This window comes from Acomys russatus, chromosome 28, assembly GCF_903995435.1.
Source record: "Acomys russatus chromosome 28, mAcoRus1.1, whole genome shotgun sequence".
In the NCBI taxonomy this organism is placed as follows: domain Eukaryota; kingdom Metazoa; phylum Chordata; class Mammalia; order Rodentia; family Muridae; genus Acomys; species Acomys russatus.
Genome location: NC_067164.1, coordinates 35914882 through 35936009, shown reverse-complemented (window position 1 = coordinate 35936009; position 21128 = coordinate 35914882). Strand labels below are relative to the sequence as shown.

At 56.8% G+C, this 21128-nt stretch overlaps 1 protein-coding gene across 1 annotated transcript in view; it reads left to right on the top strand.

The window, feature by feature from the left end:
• The window catches only part of Lrp1 (LDL receptor related protein 1), an 80348-nt gene that overhangs the window by 51117 nt on the left and 8103 nt on the right, over positions 1-21128 (top strand). Inside the window, exons 35-70 of the mRNA XM_051170604.1 lie at positions 458-589; positions 1038-1172; positions 1342-1471; positions 1583-1709; positions 2291-2442; positions 2532-2656; positions 2915-3292; positions 5200-5389; positions 8432-8636; positions 9249-9441; positions 9929-10054; positions 10227-10355; positions 10554-10673; positions 10872-10985; positions 11267-11416; positions 11494-11616; positions 11873-11989; positions 12102-12230; positions 12505-12627; positions 12715-12855; positions 12956-13146; positions 13993-14176; positions 14370-14455; positions 14624-14743; positions 15154-15341; positions 15468-15673; positions 16173-16361; positions 16805-16953; positions 17287-17380; positions 17745-17861; positions 18080-18199; positions 18514-18636; positions 18785-18910; positions 19468-19584; positions 20208-20314; positions 20410-20542. Of these exons, the coding sequence (XP_051026561.1) occupies positions 458-589; positions 1038-1172; positions 1342-1471; positions 1583-1709; positions 2291-2442; positions 2532-2656; positions 2915-3292; positions 5200-5389; positions 8432-8636; positions 9249-9441; positions 9929-10054; positions 10227-10355; positions 10554-10673; positions 10872-10985; positions 11267-11416; positions 11494-11616; positions 11873-11989; positions 12102-12230; positions 12505-12627; positions 12715-12855; positions 12956-13146; positions 13993-14176; positions 14370-14455; positions 14624-14743; positions 15154-15341; positions 15468-15673; positions 16173-16361; positions 16805-16953; positions 17287-17380; positions 17745-17861; positions 18080-18199; positions 18514-18636; positions 18785-18910; positions 19468-19584; positions 20208-20314; positions 20410-20542 (5289 nt within the window). The remainder of the gene's footprint in view (positions 1-457; positions 590-1037; positions 1173-1341; positions 1472-1582; positions 1710-2290; positions 2443-2531; positions 2657-2914; positions 3293-5199; positions 5390-8431; positions 8637-9248; positions 9442-9928; positions 10055-10226; positions 10356-10553; positions 10674-10871; positions 10986-11266; positions 11417-11493; positions 11617-11872; positions 11990-12101; positions 12231-12504; positions 12628-12714; positions 12856-12955; positions 13147-13992; positions 14177-14369; positions 14456-14623; positions 14744-15153; positions 15342-15467; positions 15674-16172; positions 16362-16804; positions 16954-17286; positions 17381-17744; positions 17862-18079; positions 18200-18513; positions 18637-18784; positions 18911-19467; positions 19585-20207; positions 20315-20409; positions 20543-21128) is intronic.

Below are 21128 nucleotides of genomic sequence, written 5' to 3'. Positions count from 1 at the left end.
TGGGAAAACTGGGAACAAGACTGGCACAGGGGCAAGCAAGGTGCTGGGAACTTTGTGTTGGGAAAGGATTTGGAATAGAGCAGAGGCAAAGAGAAACCTAAGGTCAGTTGTCTGCCCGGAGCCTCACAGCTCTCAAGTCCTGAGAGCCTTGGAAGGAAGACTCAGAGTGGAATTAAGTGGCAGGCAGAGTGCAGAGAAGAAAAAAGTAAATCTCTTTCTGCCCTCTAGTGGTGATTAGTGGTTCTGCAGGTGGTCCCTCAGAGCTGGAGCTCTTAGAGGCCCTACCCAGTCAGGTGCCATCTCCTGTCCAAGCTCCAGGCCTCAAATATGGTGTGTGTTGAGGTCAAGGAGGTGGGTGGAAGAAACTGTAGAAAGGAAAGCAGAGAAGAACAACTTGAGGGCGCCAGCCTAGCTCCATCAGCAAGGCTCACGCCTGACGTGTGTCCTTGTGTCTCAGGCGTGGGCTCTTTTCTCCTGTACTCCGTGCATGAGGGGATCCGGGGGATCCCACTGGACCCCAATGACAAGTCAGATGCCCTGGTCCCGGTGTCGGGGACTTCACTGGCTGTTGGAATCGACTTCCATGCGGGTGAGTGTTGGCCTTGGGGATTGGTTGACGTGCAATAGTAGCTCATGGTGGGGGTGGGGTTGTGACACTCTGTAGTCCTCGAAAAGCTGCCTATACCCCTGTAGTGGCTGACTTGCTCCTTCCTGCTACCCCGCCCCCCCCCACTTCCAAGCAAGCACCTGTACCTCCATCTTCCCTCGTTGCTATTCTGCCCTCTAGTGGCAGCCCCCCCCACCCCTTGCCTCTGTGTTGATGAGTGTTTTTTTTTGTTTTGTTTTGTTTTTTTAAGATTTATTGCAAATGAGTGCTTTATCTGCAGAAGAGGGCATGGTTGTGAACCACCATGTGGTTGCTGGGAATTGAACTCAGGACCTCTGGAAGAGCGGGCGGCGCTCTTACTCACTGAGCCATCTCTCCAGCCCTGATGAGTGAGTGTTCTTATATCTTATACCTGCCTCTCTGCTTCCAGAAAACGACACTATTTATTGGGTGGACATGGGCCTGAGTACCATCAGCAGGGCCAAGCGTGACCAGACATGGCGAGAGGACGTAGTGACCAATGGCATCGGCCGCGTGGAGGGCATTGCAGTGGACTGGATTGCAGGTGAGCAGCGGAGGGGGCATGCTTTAGGGGAAAGGCCATGGGCCGAGGGGGTGTGAGTTCTGAGGTGATATGGGTAGGAGCTAATGGGAGCCATGGGGGAAATTTGGATGGAAAGGGGCCGAATACAAGGCGCCCTACCGATCTTCCTGATCCCTACTGACTCCTTCAGGCAACATCTACTGGACAGACCAGGGCTTTGATGTTATCGAGGTTGCCCGGCTCAATGGCTCCTTCCGTTACGTGGTCATTTCCCAAGGTCTAGACAAGCCTCGGGCCATCACTGTCCACCCAGAGAAAGGGTAAGGAGTGAGGCAAGCTGGCTTGCATCTTTTGACCACAATGTGTACGACAAGGCCGCAACTCCTGCAGGGGTGGGGCTCTGACCCCCCACTTCCATCCCCGCCCCACAGGTACTTGTTCTGGACTGAGTGGGGTCATTACCCACGCATTGAGCGGTCTCGCCTCGATGGCACGGAGAGAGTGGTGCTGGTCAACGTCAGCATCAGCTGGCCCAATGGCATTTCGGTGGACTATCAGGTACAGATACTCCCTGGGGTCTGACGGAGTAGAAGGTCCTAGCCCTGTGCCTTTCCTCTCAGCCTCTCTGTGGTTAGCCAAAAATCAGGGTTAGGCACGGCCCGGGAGTGGAGGAGGGTGTTATGGACTGTTCTGGCCCATTCGTCACCCAGAATAGTAACCTGCCCTATGGTGATGGAGGGTGGGAGCCTCAGAAGTGGAATGTGAGAACTCTGGGTGTAGTTGTGTATGCCCAACACCCAAAAGGATGAGGCAGGAGGATTGCTTCAAGTTTAAGGCTACGTTGGACTACCCTGTAAGACCCTGTCTCAAAAACTACAGATAGATAGATAGATAGATAGATAGATAGATAGACAGACAGACAGACAACAAAGAGGCTGCAATGGTGTTTGCCTAACATGCTTGGTCCTGGGTTTAGTCACCAATGCTGCAAACAACAGCAATCATAGTAAGTAATAAAAACTTGAAACTGGGGAGTGAGGTTGTGGTGCTACACAGGCCCACACACTTACTGCTGCCTGGGATGCAGGCACTGGCTAGGAGTTAGGGCCCTGAGGTGAGGTGGGTACTTCTGGCTGCAGGGCGGCAAGCTCTACTGGTGTGATGCCCGGATGGACAAGATCGAGCGCATTGACCTGGAGACGGGTGAGAACCGCGAGGTGGTCCTGTCCAGCAACAACATGGACATGTTCTCCGTGTCCGTGTTTGAGGATTTCATCTACTGGAGTGACCGGTGAGGCTGCGTCCTGCTTCCCCAATGTGCTCTTCTCCCTTATGGCTCCTTGGTTTGTACCTCTCTCATACTGCCTTTCCCTTCTCCAGGACTCACGCCAACGGCTCCATCAAGCGTGGATTCAAAGACAACGCCACAGACTCCGTGCCCCTGAGGACAGGCATTGGGGTGCAGCTTAAAGACATTAAGGTCTTCAACAGGGACAGGCAGAAAGGTGAGGCTAGGCTCTGGGCCAGGGCAGAAAGGGGACAAGGACAGGCTAGCCTTGGAGGAGGAAGGACCGTGTGAGAAGACAGAGCCTCTGTCCGGGGCACTTCCTGGTGACTCACAGGAGCCGAGGGGCAGAGAGGAAAGACTGAGTAGCAGAATCTGGGTCTGCGGTGTCATGGCTGAGCAAGGCTCGGCTGAGATTTCCACCTGGTCCGAGGCATTTCTCTGCGTTGTTCACTACTTCTGATGCTCTTTGCCCCAGGAACCAACGTGTGTGCCGTAGCCAATGGCGGGTGCCAGCAACTCTGCCTGTACCGGGGTGGCGGGCAGCGAGCCTGTGCCTGTGCCCATGGGATGCTGGCAGAAGACGGGGCTTCATGCCGAGAGTATGCCGGCTACCTGCTCTACTCAGAGCGTACCATCCTCAAGAGCATCCACCTGTCAGACGAGCGCAACCTCAACGCGCCGGTACAGCCCTTCGAAGACCCCGAGCATATGAAGAATGTCATCGCCCTGGCCTTTGACTACCGGGCGGGCGTCTCCCCAGGCACCCCTAACCGCATCTTCTTCAGCGACATCCACTTTGGGAACATCCAGCAGATCAATGACGATGGCTCGGGGCGGACCACCATCGTGGAAAGTGAGCCAAGCCCTGGTCCTCCCAAGAAGTGAGGTCAGGGAGGGGTGGTCAACACAGACTCGCACTCACAGGCACCAACCCACCCATTGCTCCTTTGAATCCCATCTGCTGTGGGCCGTGACCCCTTTCACAGGGGTCACATATCAGATATCGTACATGTCAGATATTCATTATAATTTGTAACAGTAGCAAAATTACAGTTATGAAGTAGCAATGAGCCGGGTGGTGGTGGCGCACGCCTTTAATCCCAGCACTCGGGAGGCAGAGGCAGGCGGATTGCTGTGAGTTCGAGGCCAGCCTGGTCTACACAGTGAGTCTAGGACAGCCAAGGCTACACAGAGAAACCCTGTCTCAAAAAACAAAAAAACAAAAACAAAAACAAAGAAGTAGTAATGAAACACCTTTATGGTTGGGGGGGTCACACAACATGAGGAATTGTATTAAAGAGTCACAGTGGCATCAGGATGGTTAAGAACCACACTGTCCTAAGGGCTATCCACATCCACTGCCTTTTTTCTTGAACTGTTCTTTTTGTTGTTGTTTTTCAAGACAGGGTTTCTCTGTGTAGCCTCAGCTGTCCTGGACTTGCTTTGTAGACCAGGCTGTCGTCGGACTCACAGCTATCCGCCTGCCTCTGCCTCTTGAGTGCTGGGATTACAGGCGTGCGCCACCATGCCCAGCCTTGGACTGGTCTCTTTATTTGGAGGCCAGGAGGAGGCACCTTCCTTCTTTGCACTGGCTTCATTCTGCCCCAGGTTACAAAGCACAGGCAGCAGACATGGCCCAGGGCATCTCTCCTCACGGAGGATTCAGTAACTCTCTTGACCTTCTTACCGTGAAGGCTGAGTGCAGCAGCCATTGGCTCTTCTAGAGCAGTGCTGTCCTTTACCTCTCGTTTTTCTCAGCCTCAGCTTTAGGCTGTCTACTTGGCCCTTCCTATTTTGCTCCACCCCAGCCCCCTTTTGAAACCTTCTTTGTAGCCACAGATGACCTCAATTTGAACTTCTGATCCTCCTGCGGGTATTTGCCCTGTACAGTGCTGAGGTCCTCTGGGGCTAGAGGTATGCACATACGGGCACATATGTGATACTAAGACTCAAACCCAGAGCTGTGTACATGTGAGGCAAGCGCTGTACTACCCGAGATTTATTCCCAGACACTGTTTGTCCCTCTCTTCATCCAGCAAGTCCATTCAGACTAGCCAGGCCCTGAGTTAGGTGTAGCATATACAACAGAAAAAAGGACAGAGCTGTCGGTCAGGCTCCTGGGACATTTTCTCTACAGTGTCCTGTCTGTGTCTAAAAACGGAGTGTCCGAGGGCTGGTGGAGGCAGGCTTAGCATGTACAGGACCTTGGGCCCGTCCCCAGCAGCTAAACTGGATACTCTTAATCTCAGTTTGATCAGGAGAGAGTGGGAGCCGGCCCCTCCCTTCAAACTGTTCAGCATACAGTGTGCCTGGCTTTCTGGCAGCCTCACAGACAAGTACTGAGGAGCCACAGAGCCTCCCCTGGCTGCCGCTAGCACCACTGTTCGGCGCTGTCTGTCTCTGCTTCTGCTTTTTAACCCTACCTTACATCTGCTTTATAAAGCATTCCAATTCAAGACCTCTGGAACTCAGGGCACTTTCCAGTCTGGCCCTAGATGGAATTCAGTTAACTGAACTCTCCCCCTCACACGAGAAAGCAGAATCCCAACCCCAAATTCTGAAGAGTGTGACCAAGTGTGGGGCAGGGAAGAAGGAAGGTACCATGGCACAGGTGGTGTGGGAGGCCTTGGGGTCCAGTCAGACCAAGGGCCCTCTGAGCTGAACCCACAATTCTCAGTGGAAGGATGCCTAGTCATCCCCTTAGCACCCACCAGTCTGCCCTGCATCTTTTCATTGGTCCCTCTCAACCTTTCTTCACAGATGTGGGCTCTGTGGAGGGCCTGGCCTATCACCGCGGCTGGGACACACTCTACTGGACAAGTTACACAACATCCACCATCACCCGCCACACAGTGGACCAGACTCGCCCAGGGGCCTTTGAGAGGGAGACAGTTATCACCATGTCTGGAGACGACCACCCGAGGGCATTTGTGCTAGATGAGTGCCAAAAGTAAGCTGCCGGGGGCCCAAGGGGTGGGGAGCAGTGGCAGAGGGGACCACAGACATTGTCCCCGGTAGCTCGACATGGGGGCGGGAGTGGAAAGGCAGGTGCCACCGTTTCTTGCTATGTGGCCTCAGGGAGAGGCATAACCTCTGAGCTTCAGCTTCGTTTACAAGGAGAGTTGTACTGCCAACACCCAAGGGAAGGTTGAGGGCTGTGGAAAGTGCTTCTGGCTTTGTGACTAGCATTTGCCACACAGCTATGTTCAAAGGTTCACTGAACTTGAGCATTGGGAAGCCCCCAGCTAAGCAGAGATCCCTCCCCCCCCCACCCCCGAGACAGGGTCTCTCTTTGTAGCCTTGACTTTCCTGGACTCGCTTTGTAGACCAGGCTGGCCTCGAACTCACAGTGACCCGCCTGCCTCTGCCTCCCGAGTGCTGGGATTAAAGGCGTGTGCCACCACCGCCCAGGTACAGAGGTCATCTTATATATGAGGGACAGTGACCAAGAGGCACTGCAAAGGCAGCAGTGGGCACAGGGCCTCAAAGTGGGAAAAGCAATAAGAGAGCAAAGCCAGAGGGCGACAAAGGGGCTGCCCACTGCACTGGGCATGGCAGGCCCGAGTCGGGCAGGGAAGCTTGTACACCTGTCTCCTGCCGGCCCTGCCTTTCCTCCTTTTGCTGGGCAGTCTTCATGGGTCACACCCTCTCCATAACAGTCCTGGCTCACCTCTGAGCAACCTCCTAGGCTGGAGCCGGAGTGTTTTCAAACAGCTTTCCTAGGGAACTAAGGGACAAATAACTACACTAAGATGGTGACTGTGGGACCCTCAGCTGTCACCTTGGCATAACTCTAGCCAGATCTAGCCTAGGAGACCCAATACAAGGGCCCTCTGTGGCCTTCTGTAGGAACAGAAAGGTTCCCTGCCCCAACCTTGGTGACCTCTCTGGGCTGGTCCCTGGGCCTAGAGCTTCCAGGAGGGGCTGCCATACTGTTTTCTGCCATTCTAAAAGAGATATTTTCATTGTCCACCAAGTTCCTCCGGGCTCAGCCCAGGAAAATGCTCTCTCCAGAGCCAGTGGCTTCTGAAAACCCCAAGGACACGGAGAACGGACTAAGTGACAAGAAGCGCCTGTTCACGTTAAGGACAGAGAGGATTTCGTGACTGTGCTAGTGACCTGCCCTGGCACCAGAGGGGAGATGTGAGGTTGTCTTGCAGGGCCTAGAAGGAGCTAGTGTGTCAAGATACAGGCGCAGAGAGCCGTGCTCCTCCTTATCCCCACGGGAGCACTAGTGGCCTCGGGAAGCATCTAGTTAGACAGGTAGAGAGGCTGCCATGTTGACACTCCAGGAAAGCCTCCCTCATCACACCGTCCCACAAAGCAGCCATGACAGCCTCTTAACCCACAGCACATCCCTTGTAAGCCAATTTGATGTTTCACTTGTGAGTGTGCTCTGGGCTGGGCCTGCGAGTTTGGAAGTCGCTGTCAGGCCAGGCTGACAAGTCAAGAGGCAACACTCAGGCCAGGCATGGTGGTTCGTGCCTGTAATCTCAGCACTGGGGTCATTAGCTATATAACTAGTTGAAGGGTAGCCTGGGGTACATCAGGCCCTTTTTGGGCAGTGGAGAGAAGGAAGGGGCGGGGCATGCTACAGCCACTGCCCCAGGACAGGCCGAGTGGTGCCACCTTCATCCATCAGGATCCTCTCCCTAGCTGGTGTGGTGGTGCACCTGGGAGGCAGAGGCAGGCAGATCTCTGAGTTTGAGGCTAGCCTGGTCTACAGAGTGAGTTCCAAGACAGACAGACAGACAGCTACACGGAAACTTTTTCCTCCAGAACAACAGAGTCCTGTCCCTGGGATGTGCAAGAGCTTTGCTGTGGTAGATTTGAGTTGGGCGACTGCTTGTCTAGCGTTGTGTACAGTCACAAGTCCAGTCCCCAGCACCACACAGACCTGGTGTGGAAGCACACTCCTATGACCCCAGCACTTCGAAGGTGGAGGCAGGAATGTCAGAAGTTAAAGATTCATCAAGGCCAGCCAGGGTGGAGACCCTGTGTAGAAAAGGTGAGAGAGAGGGGAGCGTAAGGCAGGACAAGGCTATCAGGAAGGTGTGTGTAAATGGGTCCACCACCCCAGGTCAAGTGAGTCAGTCTCAGGAATCACCCCCACTGCAAGCTGTCTTGAGGGCGTCCATGGCGCCACTATGTTGTGCTTGATGCCTTGCCCTCCCCCAGGTCTTTAACACCACCCCCACAAGCAGCAGGGCATAGCTGGGGCTCAGACTCCAAACTCGCAAAGGCCTTAAATTGTGGTGAAGACAGTTTTTGAGGGTACGACCCATGTGTGGCCTAGGAAACAGTAAAGGCTTAACAAAGGTCTCCTGTGTAGTTAGGTAAAGAGCCTGCTTCGGTACAGAGAAAAAGCAGTTAGCAATAAATTCACAGAAAACTCTGTCATCGAGCCGGGCGGTGGTGGCGCATGCCTTTTGATGCCAGCACTTGGGAGGCAGAGGCAGGCAGATCGCTGTGAGTTCGAGGCCAGCCTGGTCTACAAAGAGAATCTAGGACAGCCACCCTACACAGAGAAACCCTGTCTCAAAAAACCAAACCAAACCAAACAAACAAAAAACCCCTCTGTCATCGAGATGAAGGTACACCAGCTAGTTTTCACAATCCTCTGTGATGCAGCGATATTATCCCCCACTAAACGAGAGAACAGGCCCAGAGTGGTCAGGCAAGTTGCCTAAAGGCACCTAGCTGGAAAGTGGGGGAGCCAGGACTAGAGGCTGGGGCCTGACTCACTTGACCGCACAGCCTCCTGTCTCAGCAATTTCAAGTGGCCGTTTCCCAGAGTGCAGTGCGTGCGTGTGGGAACACAGTAAGCCAGACCTAGCCGTGTAGTGCAGTAACTGTGCGTGGCTGGGCTCCTCCCTGGCACCGAGGCTGTCGGGCTTTTGGCTGTCAGGTTGTGGTGTGCATCCTGGCTTCTAGTTGTCTCCTGGGTTGGCCCGTGCCCTCCGAGGCAGAACCTTTGCCCGTCTCCCACCAGCCTCATGTTCTGGACCAATTGGAATGAGCTTCACCCGAGCATCATGCGGGCGGCCCTGTCCGGGGCTAATGTCCTGACCCTCATCGAGAAGGACATCCGCACGCCCAACGGCCTGGCCATCGACCACCGGGCAGAGAAGCTCTATTTCTCCGATGCCACCTTGGACAAGATTGAGCGGTGCGAGTACGACGGCTCTCACCGCTATGTGAGTCTGTGGGGTGGAGAGGACAGGTGGGGAGGGCAGGGAGGGTGGGGAGGACAGGGAGGGTAGGGAGGGCAGGGAGGGTGGGGAGGGCAGGTGGGGAGGACAGGGAGGGTGGGGAGGGCGGGGAGAGTGGGGAGGAAGGGGTGGGGAGGAAGGGGTGGGGGAGACCCAAGGCGTGGGGAGAAGAGCCAGAAGGATAAAAATTCCTACCTGAGTCCTTTTTTTTTTTTTTTTTTTTTTTTTAAGATTTATTTAATATATTTGAACCCCTTACCTGCACATACACGTGCAGGCCAGAAGAGGGCATTATATCACATTATTGATGGTTGTGAGCCATCATGTGGTTTCTGGGAATTGAACTCATGACCTCTGGAAGAACAGACAGTGCTCTTAATCACTGAGCCATCTCTCCAGCCCCCACCCACCCACCTGAGTCTTAATTGTGGGTACCCTTTACCTTGTGATTCTGATCCCCTCGTTTAGACAGTGGAGGCAGCAAGATGCACCCACGAATCCTTGCTGTTCTGTGACTCCCCTTGCCCCCCCCCCGTAGCGTCACGATTAGTGAGGGGCTTGAACAATGTAGGAGCACTCCTGCTCCTGTCTCAACAGGTGATCCTCAAGTCAGAGCCCGTCCATCCCTTTGGGTTGGCCGTGTACGGGGAGCATATCTTCTGGACTGATTGGGTACGGCGGGCAGTGCAGCGGGCCAACAAGTACGTGGGCAGCGACATGAAGCTGCTGCGAGTGGACATCCCCCAGCAGCCCATGGGCATCATCGCCGTGGCCAATGACACCAACAGCTGTGAGTAGGGCCCGCCATTAGCCTTGCTCTCCTGTTTCCCTGTGCCCGCACACACATGTACCTTAGTCTTGTCTCGCCCCCAATTTCTACTATACAAATAAACACCTTCATACACCTTTGGCCCCCAGAAACTCCCAAAGTGCTAACATTTCTTAAGCCCAGCTCCCTTGGGTCCTCTGTATACATGCAGGGACTTGGCATATTGGGTCAGTCTCGTGCAATTGACACACTCACACATTGCTCACGCCCCTTAGGAGCTTGTCATTCAGCCTAACAATCCTTTTAGTCAGAGTCACCCACATGCCAGGTATAGCCTGTGCCCACCCTCAGCCTGTGCACAAGCACACACACCTATACCTGTTAGCGCTCTTCACTGTTAGATCCAAGGCTTTCCCAGACCGCCTGCCCGCTCCTTATGCACAGGCGGCACACCTTGTGCATAACAGAGAACGGCTCTGCAGCTTTCGGTCTCCCCGGCTCTGCTCAGGTGAACTCTCCCCCTGTCGTATCAACAATGGAGGCTGCCAGGATCTGTGTCTGCTCACCCACCAAGGCCACGTCAACTGTTCCTGTCGAGGGGGCCGGATCCTCCAGGAGGATTTCACCTGCCGGGGTGAGGAAGCGAGTTGAAGCTAGGACAGAGGCTGCTGGGTGGGAGGCAGAGGCGGGGGCGGGTGGGTGAGGGGAAGGGCGGTCAACATAACAAGAGACCCTTCCTCCACACTCCAGCCCAGGCTATGAAGCTGGTGTGGGCCCCAACTCATGAAACCCTCTCCCTCACCCAGCCATGAACTCTTCTTGTCGGGCACAAGACGAATTTGAGTGCGCCAACGGCGAGTGCATCAGCTTCGGTCTCACCTGCGACGGCGTCTCCCACTGCAAGGACAAGTCTGACGAGAAGCCATCGTACTGCAGTAAGGAGCCTCTCCAGCCCCTGGTCTTCTCAGACCCCTGGCCTAAGTACCTCCTCCCCGGGGTGGGGGGCTGCCTCATGTGCCCCAGCTCTATAGCTTGGCAGAACCAGGACCCTCGGAGGGGGTGAAACACTCCACATGGGGCAGCCCCCTTTCCCATGCCTGCTGTGATCACACGGGCACACCCTTCCCTTGCAGACTCACGCCGCTGCAAGAAGACTTTCCGCCAGTGCAACAACGGCCGCTGTGTGTCCAACATGCTGTGGTGCAACGGGGTGGATGACTGTGGGGACGGCTCAGATGAGATCCCGTGCAACAGTGAGTGGGAAAGCCGCAAGCTCCAGCTGCTGTCCTTGGCCCCGGTTTTGCAGTTTCAGCCATCTACCCCCTGTCCTCACTCCGCCTGAGCCTTGGCCCTCAGGCCTAAGATATAGCTAGTCCAGGGTACTCTGTGGCCTCTGAGACCCTACAGAGAGGGACGTGGCCTGATGGGCACTTGGTGGGTCCTTTTTCTAGAGACAGCCTGTGGCGTGGGCGAGTTCCGCTGCCGGGACGGGTCGTGCATCGGGAACTCCAGCCGCTGTAACCAGTTTGTGGATTGTGAGGACGCCTCCGACGAGATGAACTGCAGTGAGTGACATCCCCTGCCATGTCTGTTTTTCCTCAGCCCATCTCTGCTCCCCCCAACCCCTCCCCCACACCCCGCCACACCCCCGTTCCTCCTCTCACCCTTCCTGGCCCTACATAGCAGCCTCTCTCCTCTCTGGCCTTGTCTGTCTCCCTCCTGCTCTTGGGGGTCATGGCGGTAGTGAGGGACCAGTTCGGTAACAGTGCCAGCAGCTGCTCCCAGTGTGTGTCATAGAGGGAACTGGCCGTGACCCCTCACTCCAACCCACCCCTTCCTCCACCAGGTGCCACTGACTGCAGCAGCTACTTCCGCCTGGGTGTGAAAGGCGTGTTCTTCCAGCCTTGCGAGCGGACATCCCTCTGCTATGCCCCAAGCTGGGTGTGTGACGGTGCCAATGACTGTGGGGACTATAGCGACGAGCGTGACTGCCCAGGTCGGCCAGTGGTAGCTGCTGGGTGGCTGGGGAGGCCCTGGGCTAGCAGTGTCTTCACACCTCCTTTCCACTCCCAGGTGTGAAGCGTCCCAGGTGTCCCCTGAATTATTTCGCCTGCCCGAGTGGGCGCTGCATCCCCATGAGCTGGACATGTGACAAAGAAGACGACTGTGAACACGGCGAGGACGAGAGCCACTGCAGTGAGTGGCCGAGTAGCCTAGCGCCCAGGGCATCTGCCACGGAGGCTTAAAGACCCTACCCACCCAGCCCCCGAGTCACAGTCCTTAAGGAAGTGCCCTTCACGGAGAAGCTGGGGTTTCCCGTTAGGCCTCGCTCAGACTCCAGAATAGGGTCACTTCTTCAGCTCTTCATGAGCCTCTCACAAAGGGACCTGCCTGCCTTTCCGGGGCAGCTGCCTGCTGGCCATTGTCTCATTACATTCTCCCGCTATTTCAGACAAGTTCTGCTCGGAGGCCCAGTTTGAGTGCCAGAACCACCGGTGCATCTCTAAGCAGTGGCTGTGTGATGGCAGTGATGACTGTGGTGACGGCTCGGACGAGGCGGCCCACTGCGGTAAGGAGTGGCCCGAGTCGGGTTCCGGAAGGTGCCTCAAGGAGAGATGCTACTGTGGCTGCCCGCCCTGCCCTGCCTCGCCTGAGTACTCTCTCTGTGTCTCCTCACACAGAAGGCAAGACTTGTGGCCCCTCCTCCTTCTCCTGTCCCGGCACGCACGTGTGTGTCCCCGAACGCTGGCTCTGTGATGGTGACAAGGACTGCGCTGACGGCGCGGACGAGAGCATCGCAGCTGGCTGCTGTGAGTGGGAGAGGCGGTGAGGAGCGTGTGGGCAGCAGGCACCGCAGCCTTGCTTTGCAAAGGCTGGCAAATGAGGTCAACGGCAGGAAGAACCTTAGTGGTAGCGCAGAGCCATAGCTTTCGCTCCGCTTTCGCTCCTGCGCCCGGCCTCGTCCCTCATTCAGCACTCTGCCCATTTCACTCCCTCTCACGCCCCAGGAACCTCTCGGGAGGGGGGTGACTGCCAAGAGCTAGTAGGGCAGGCCTGACGGGAGAACTCTGCCTCTGTCCTCAGTGTACAACAGCACCTGTGACGACCGCGAGTTCATGTGCCAGAACCGCCTGTGCATTCCCAAGCATTTTGTGTGTGACCATGACCGCGACTGTGCCGATGGCTCTGACGAGTCCCCAGAGTGCGGTGAGTCCTGTGCCTGGAGGTGGGGGATGGGGGAGCCCTAGCCTGGCTGTGCGGAGGGCCCACCCTCACCATCCCCTCCCCACACAGAATACCCAACCTGCGGCCCCAACGAGTTCCGCTGCGCCAATGGGCGCTGCCTGAGCTCCCGCCAGTGGGAATGTGACGGTGAGAACGACTGCCATGACCAGAGTGACGAGGCTCCAAAGAACCCACACTGCACGAGTCCAGGTGGGCCTGCTAGGGGGCTGCCTGCCTGCCTGCCTGCCCCTTTCTCCTACTTCCTGCCCCCTGGGACCGCACTGACCTGTTGCCACCTCCCCCTCCGCAGAGCACAAATGCAATGCCTCGTCACAGTTCCTGTGCAGCAGCGGGCGCTGCGTGGCTGAGGCGCTGCTCTGCGATGGTCAGGATGACTGCGGGGACGGCTCCGATGAACGTGGGTGCCATGTCAACGAGTGCCTCAGCCACAAGCTCAGCGGCTGCAGTCAGGACTGTGAGGACCTCAAGATAGGGTTTAAGGTATGCCTGGCTCTGGCTGGAACACTTTGCTCCTCCTCCTCCTCCACATTCATTCATTCATTCATTCAGTACTTAGGGAGCAATCACCCTGCCATGCCGTGTGCTAGGCTCTGGGGATGTGGCAGGGGCTGACAGAAGTCCGTTAGGTTAGAGTCTCCATTTGTGTGAATGGTAGAGCCAGCAAGGTTTGTTCACAGGCGAGAGAAAGCCTAGGAGAGAAAAGAGTGGGTCGTCAGGGGGCAGCCGATACGTTGCTCTGGAGTTCAAGGAAAGGCCAAGCCTAGAGGAAGCATTATGGCCACGGAGATGCTATTTAAATCCCCAAGGAGCTGGACACAGTGGCGCACGCCTGTAATCCCAGCACTGGGGGAGGCAGAGGCAGGAGGATCTTTGTGAGTTCCCAGCCAACCTGGTCTATAGAGTGAGTCCAGGACAGCCAGGGCTGTTACACAGAGAAACCCTGTCTCAAAAAAAAAAAAAAAAAACCCAAAAAACAAACAAACAAAAAAACAAAAACCAAAACAACAAAAACCAAAAAAAAAAAAAAAAGACAAAAACAAAAACAAAAACCAACCAACAAGCAAACAGACAAAACTCCCCAAGGAAGATATAGATGGCAAAGAGCTTTAGCTATGCTGCGGGACCAGAGGATGGGGGGGGGCACATATTGCAGAGAGATATGAGGAGAGGGCCACCACCAAGGTAGGATGATGGCCACATGAGGAAAACGCCAGAAGACAGAGCGCACAGATGGCTGTCTGTTCACCCCTTGCTTTCCCGTGCCCTCTAGTAGGGGACACCCAGACCCCAGCTGTGTCCTTAGCTGCAGGTTCCATGTCCCCACAGTGCCGCTGCCGCCCCGGCTTCCGGCTAAAAGATGACGGCAGGACCTGTGCTGACGTGGATGAGTGCAGCACCACCTTCCCGTGCAGCCAGCTCTGCATCAACACCCACGGCAGTTACAAGTGTCTGTGTGTGGAGGGCTACGCGCCCCGTGGTGGTGACCCCCACAGCTGCAAAGCTGTGACTGGTGAGACGGGCACTTGGAGGGTGAGATATGGTCCAGGAAGCCCCATGGGGTCAGGCACGGGGTGGCTGGTAGGGAGAGGGCATGGGACAGCATAGCCGAACATACCCCGGTTGGCGGGGGTGGGGTGGGGGGAGGAGAGGGGGAAGAACCAGAGCTTCTAGCATGTATCTGAGCCAGGACCCTATTCCCACAGATGAGGAGCCGTTTCTCATCTTTGCCAACCGGTACTACCTGCGCAAGCTCAACCTGGACGGCTCCAACTACACACTGCTCAAGCAGGTGCCAAACCAAAGCCTCCCTCACACACCTGGTGACTGCCTGGGCCCAGCACAGCCTCCCCTAGTTCTCCCCACTTGGGCCCATGCTTGTCTCCTCCTGCCTCTCCCTCCAGCCACGTCCTGACCCCTGCAGCAGCAGCTGACTTCCCTGTCCCCATTCTGAACCCAGGGCCTGAACAACGCCGTGGCCTTGGACTTTGACTACCGAGAGCAGATGATCTACTGGACTGACGTGACCACCCAGGGCAGCATGATCCGCAGGATGCACCTGAACGGCAGCGACGTGCAGGTGAGGCAGAGGCCCCGCCCCCACCCCGCCTCTGCCCCGCCCTGCCCCGCCCTGCCCCCCACCAGCTGACAGGCAGTCAGGCCCCAGCAGCCCCTTCCCCACCCCCTTCTCTTCCGCTCCTGTCCAACACTTCTTCTCCCTCGCTGAGCCACAGAAACACTCAGCACACTTCAGCTTTCCCCTCCACTAAACTCAAAGTGCAAACACAGGGAGACTCTCCTGCCTCACAGAGCTCCACAGTTCTTGTGCACTAGGTGTGTGTCGGTGTCCCTAGTGACCCGCCCACCCCCCTTATTGGAGCCCCTGCTGATAATCAGCTTCCTAACAGAGCCAGGAGTGGGAGATGTGCTCCGTTTTACCAGAGGGCGAAGCCCCAGAGAAACTGAGGTTCCCCACTGTGCCCCCAACAGGTGCTGCACCGGACGGGCCTTAGTAACCCAGACGGGCTGGCTGTGGACTGGGTGGGTGGCAACCTCTACTGGTGTGACAAGGGCAGAGACACCATTGAGGTGTCCAAACTCAACGGGGCCTATCGGACAGTGCTGGTCAGCTCTGGCCTCCGTGAGCCCAGGGCGCTGGTGGTGGATGTACAGAATGGGTAAGTGTAGCCAAGAGGAGTACGGGGAGCCCCGGAAAAGGTCCAAGCCCAGCCTCCTTGTAGGCTTCTGGTGGCCTTTGTCTCTAGACTCTTATGGTTCACTGCCCTACCCCACCCACCTGCCAGGTACCTCTACTGGACAGACTGGGGCGACCACTCACTGATCGGTCGGATCGGCATGGATGGGTCTGGCCGCAGCGTCATTGTAGACACTAAGATCACGTGGCCCAACGGCCTGACTCTGGACTACGTCACGGAGCGCATCTACTGGGCTGACGCCCGTGAGGACTACATCGAGTTTGCCAGCCTGGATGGCTCCAATCGTCATGTTGGTCCGTATGCTAGTGAGGCCTCTCGGGGCCAGTAGCAGGCCTAGAGGTCTAAAGGGTTTAGGAGGCAAGAAGTCATAGTGTACCGAAACCACAAACCAGGGGTCTTGGGGTTTCAAATACCATAGTGCTTCTCTGGGACTGGCCCAGACACCTACACAATCCAGCTCCTTAGAGGAAAGATAGCCCATCCCATGTGCAGATCAAGATGATGCCGGAGATGGGTGGGCACACGAGGAGTACCTGAGCAGCATCCATGTTCTGTACTTTCTTGGAGGAGCTATGTGCTACTCCAGAGCAGCAGTGTGGCTGATAGAACAGGCTGTCACTATACAACCTTAGGAAGCTGTAGAAACATCTGGAACTGGGGAGGTGGGGTGTCATTCTCACCTCATGGTTGTGATGGGACTTAAGGAGGTCGAGTAGGCACAGAACCCAGTGCCAACTACTGCTGTGTCTTCCCCCCCACCCCCGCCACACTCCCCACCCCCTCTTCCTGCAGTGCTGAGCCAAGACATCCCACATATCTTTGCACTGACCCTATTTGAAGATTACGTCTACTGGACAGACTGGGAAACAAAGTCCATCAACCGAGCCCACAAGACCACGGGTGCCAACAAAACACTCCTCATCAGTACCCTGCACCGGCCCATGGACCTACACGTCTTCCACGCCCTGCGCCAGCCAGATGGTAAGCAAGCGATAGCAAGGATTGGGGGTGAGGAAATGAGTGGTCCAGGCATGAAGGAGGCCTGTTCCCAACAAAGGTCAGAACACAACAGCTTCAGTGGGAGTCCCTGCCCCTCCCCTCCCCAGCACTGAGTGTCCCCGCCAGGTACCAGACTCACAGAGGCTGTAGGCAGCTTCAGTGCATCATGGGGCTCAACACTGGGGTGTCTTGGCAGCTGCAGTAGTCAGAAAGCCCAGAGATTAGTGATTGGGGCAAAGCATCAGAGGAAACCCTGAAAGTAGACATAGATCCAGGGTAGGATAGAGATCTGCCCTGCCTAGGTGTGGGATGACATATGCCACCCATCCTTTTAAAAGTCAGAGACCGTTCTGGGCAGGGTCCACCCTCACAGTCAGAGAAGCCAGTGGCCAGGCATGACCTTTCGGCCTCTTCCTCTCCGGCAGTGCCCAATCACCCCTGCAAAGTCAACAATGGTGGCTGCAGTAACCTGTGCTTGCTGTCCCCTGGGGGTGGTCACAAATGTGCCTGTCCCACCAACTTCTATCTGGGAGGCGACGGTCGTACCTGTGTGTCCAACTGCACAGCTAGCCAGGTAAGATTCCTCTCAAGAGCCCCACCCCCCACCGACTCTGAAGTGCCTCAGTCCCGTGACCTCTCGCACTAGTATCCCAGCACCCACTAATGCCTGCACATCCCCGTGCATTCCCGTGCTGACACCCCCACACTTCTTGCCTGCCTCTTGTCACCTTACAAACACTTCTGCCTAATGCTGACCTCACCAGTGCCATTAGCCCATCATATCCCCCAGCTCTACCTCCCTACAAACCAACACCACCATTTCTTTGAAACATTTCTACCCCTTGAAAGAATAGCTTCTGAGTCTCCCATACCCGCTCCAACCCGTCTTGCCCCACCTGCCCTCCAGTTTGTTTGCAAGAACGACAAGTGCATCCCCTTCTGGTGGAAGTGTGACACAGAGGATGACTGCGGGGACCACTCCGATGAGCCTCCAGACTGTCGTGAGTGTCCAGGGGTGCAGGAGACACAAGCCCTGCCCCCTGCACTGACCACCCGGGGCAGAGACTTCAGCAACTCTCTTGCTCCCTGCTCTTTCTTCATTTTAGTGTGCGTGTGCGCGCGTGTGTTTGCATGAGTGCGGTGTGCATTTGCCAGTGCGGGCATGTGTGTGTGTGTGTGTACCGTGGTGAGTGTGTGGAGGAGGTCGGAGGGCAGCTTTTCAGAAGTTGAGGCTTTCTCTTTCCGAGATGGGTTCTGAAGATCAAACGGGGTCATTAGGCTTAGGTGGCAAATGCCTGCTGGGCTGTCTCACTGCCCACTGCCTACTCTTTTGACACTGAGCCCCACCCCACCCCATATTGGCAGCCGAGTTCAAGTGCCGCCCAGGCCAGTTCCAGTGTTCAACGGGCATCTGCACCAACCCTGCCTTCATCTGCGATGGAGACAATGACTGCCAAGACAACAGCGATGAGGCCAACTGTGGTAAGGAGCTGCCTCGATGCCAGCCACTCCTTCCTCGGCACTTGGGGTGGAAGCTCCAGCCGGCAGCAGCTTTCTCTCTAGGCTACATTTCTGCTGCTTGGGCCATGGCCCTCCCCTCTCCAACAAGGGCCATGGAGTGTCCCCACCCCCCGCCAGCACGTGCGTGCCCTGACTCTCTAGCTGTCGTTGGTTACCGCCCCTTCTTCTCCCACTCCCAGATATTCACGTCTGTTTGCCCAGCCAGTTCAAGTGCACCAACACCAACCGCTGTATTCCTGGCATCTTCCGCTGCAACGGGCAGGACAACTGCGGGGACGGCGAGGATGAGCGAGACTGCCGTAAGTGCCGGGGTCAGGGAGGTGGGCAGGGGACGCCGACGCCGACGGCAGACGCGGTTGTTAGCCATTGCTTCCTGTCGAGGTGCTGAGGTAGCTTTATTAGACGCGGTGGTGTAAGTCGCACTGGACGTCTCCTGCTGTGCTCAGTATGGACAGAACTGCGGATCTAGAAACAAAAATACCAGGCTGCAGATAACGCCTTCCTTCCTCCTGACCAAGGCCAGGGCCGGGCTTTTGGAAGGGGGAGAACATGGTAACCAAAAGCTTGGAAGAGGCCTAAGGGTGGGGTCTTCATTGTCTCCTCTGCCTTGCAGCTGAGGTAACCTGCGCCCCCAACCAGTTCCAGTGCTCCATCACCAAGCGCTGCATCCCCCGCGTCTGGGTCTGTGACAGGGACAACGACTGTGTGGATGGCAGCGATGAGCCCGCCAACTGCAGTGAGTAGCCTGTCATCTTCCCCTGAAGTATCTGCAGCTCCGCCATGCCGGCAGGCACACCCCCTGCCCTGGCGGCTCTGCCCTCGCCCGCCCGGTGGTCCTCCAGGGGACGCTCCGCTCCTTACCCCATGCCCGTGGTGCGTTGCAGCCCAGATGACCTGCGGAGTGGATGAGTTCCGCTGTAAAGACTCGGGCCGCTGCATCCCAGCACGCTGGAAGTGTGACGGAGAGGACGACTGTGGGGATGGCTCCGACGAGCCCAAGGAAGAGTGTGGTAAGCCCGGCCACGTTGGGAGGGTAGCTGTTTCCGGTTACGGGCGGAGTGAAGTTAGGGTAGCCTGTTGGCCAGATCTTTTTTGGTTTTTTCGAGACAGGTCTCTCTGTGTTAGCCTTGGCTGCCCTAGACTCACTTTATAGACCAGGCTGGCCTTGAACTCACAGCGATCTGCCAGCCTCTGCCTACCGAGTGCTGGGATTACAGGCGTGCGTCAGTATAGCCCCAGCACAGGGCTCTTGTGGGCGCCGTAGGGCTGACGCGGGGAGGCTCTCTCTGTAGTGCCCACCACCTCTGACTTCCTGTTCCTCTCCCTAGCCACCCCTCAGAGGAGGCTTACGCAGAGTCTTCCGTGCCCTCTCCGTTCACCCGCCCCCCTAAAAGCGGCTGCCTTCCCTGCGCACTCTGTCTGTCTTGCCCACACAGCGAGGGTGCCACTGCCTGAGCCCCAGAGGCCAGAACGTTCTCGCTGCTGCCGCCCCTACCTGCTCGCCCCGGGCCCTGCGTGCTCTGCCGCCCACCCCGGTCCCTGACCACCCCAATGTCTGCCTCTCCAGATGAACGCACCTGCGAGCCGTACCAGTTCCGCTGCAAAAACAACCGCTGTGTGCCAGGCCGCTGGCAGTGCGACTATGACAACGACTGCGGCGACAACTCGGACGAGGAGAGCTGCAGTATGTCCTTTGCCCTGTCCGCCATTCCTCTCCCTCCTCCTACCACTGTGCCAGCGGGTGGCCTCCCAGGGCAAGGGGGGGATCAGGAACCCCTCTGCTACACTCCACCCCTGTCCGTGTCGTGTACTTGAGCGCGTGCCATTTCATCTCATCTCATGTTTCTCTCCATTTTAACACTGTCCTCTTGGGGTTGCAGAGGTAGGTGTCTCTGATGTACCCCTGTTCCTGCCGCCTCCGCCCTGGAGCCCCGCCCATCCCTGTGCTGTGCTTCTGCGCCCCGCCCCCCGCCACCGTCATCCTTAAGTGGCCTCTTCCCAGACCCAGTGCTTGTCTCAGTGGTCTTGTCCCTCCCTCCCTCCCACCCCTACAGAGCCTGTCCTAAGGATAGGACTAGGGACCTGTGCCCTCTCCTGTGTATCTGTGCCTAGTGGTATAAGTGTGAGTAGCCCCTTTGCCCAGTCAGTCTCGTGAGGACAGCCAGTTAGCTGCCGGGGGATTGGTTGAGTATCCCAGTCATACACCAGTCAGCTGTGGCCTTCACGGACATAGGAGTGAGCCTTGAGCATTATCCCCAAGGCTGGAGATGCCCTGTGCCCACCCCGCTGGGGCCTGTCTCTCCCCAGCCCCTCGGCCCTGCTCCGAGAGCGAGTTCTCCTGTGCCAACGGCCGCTGCATCGCCGGGCGCTGGAAGTGTGATGGAGACCATGACTGTGCCGATGGCTCGGATGAGGTGAGCAGGGAGATCCCAAGGAAGGGGGTGGCCTCGGGAGAATCAAGGCGGGACCCCAGGGGCCTGATGGGGCCCGCTGGTTCCCATGCCCACAGAAAGACTGCACCCCCCGCTGTGATATGGACCAGTTCCAATGTAAGAGCGGCCACTGCATACCCCTGCGCTGGCGCTGTGATGCGGACGCTGACTGCATGGACGGCAGTGACGAGGAAGCCTGTGGCACGGGGGGTGAGCCTCCTTCAGCCTGGCATCTCCAACCTCCCCCAGGCCATTATGTGGCCTGGTTTCCCGAGTCTAATTCCTTCTTTGTTCCTACAACAAACCCTTAGAGCATAATACTGTGAGCCAGGCGCTGTTGACCTAGTGTTGCAGATACAGCAGTAGGCAAGGCTCAGGCCACTGGGTACATTTTTACGTAGCCCGTACCCTAATCTTGCTAGGGACGCTAGCTAGGCAGAAATCCAGCCTACTGTAGGCTGTGGTCACCCACGCCCTACCCACCCCATACCCAGTTGGCGGTGTCAGAGGCCAGTTCCTGCTCCTTCCTTGCCTGAGGCAGCCAGTGTGACAGGGTCTGCTAGAGCCAGGTATGCCTGCTACAGCCACCCAAGGGAGCAGTGTGGCACCTGTCAGGAGGGAACCTGCGGGTTGGATCAGGGGTTCTCCCCTGGAAGGCTGATGATAGCACCTAGAGCTGCAAATTGTGCCTGCCACAGTCTATACCAGGCTCTGGTGCCATACCTCATCTACTCAAGGAGACTGCCCTAAGCCCCTGTGGACCCTGCGCCCAAGTAGCCTCTCCGCTAAACACCAG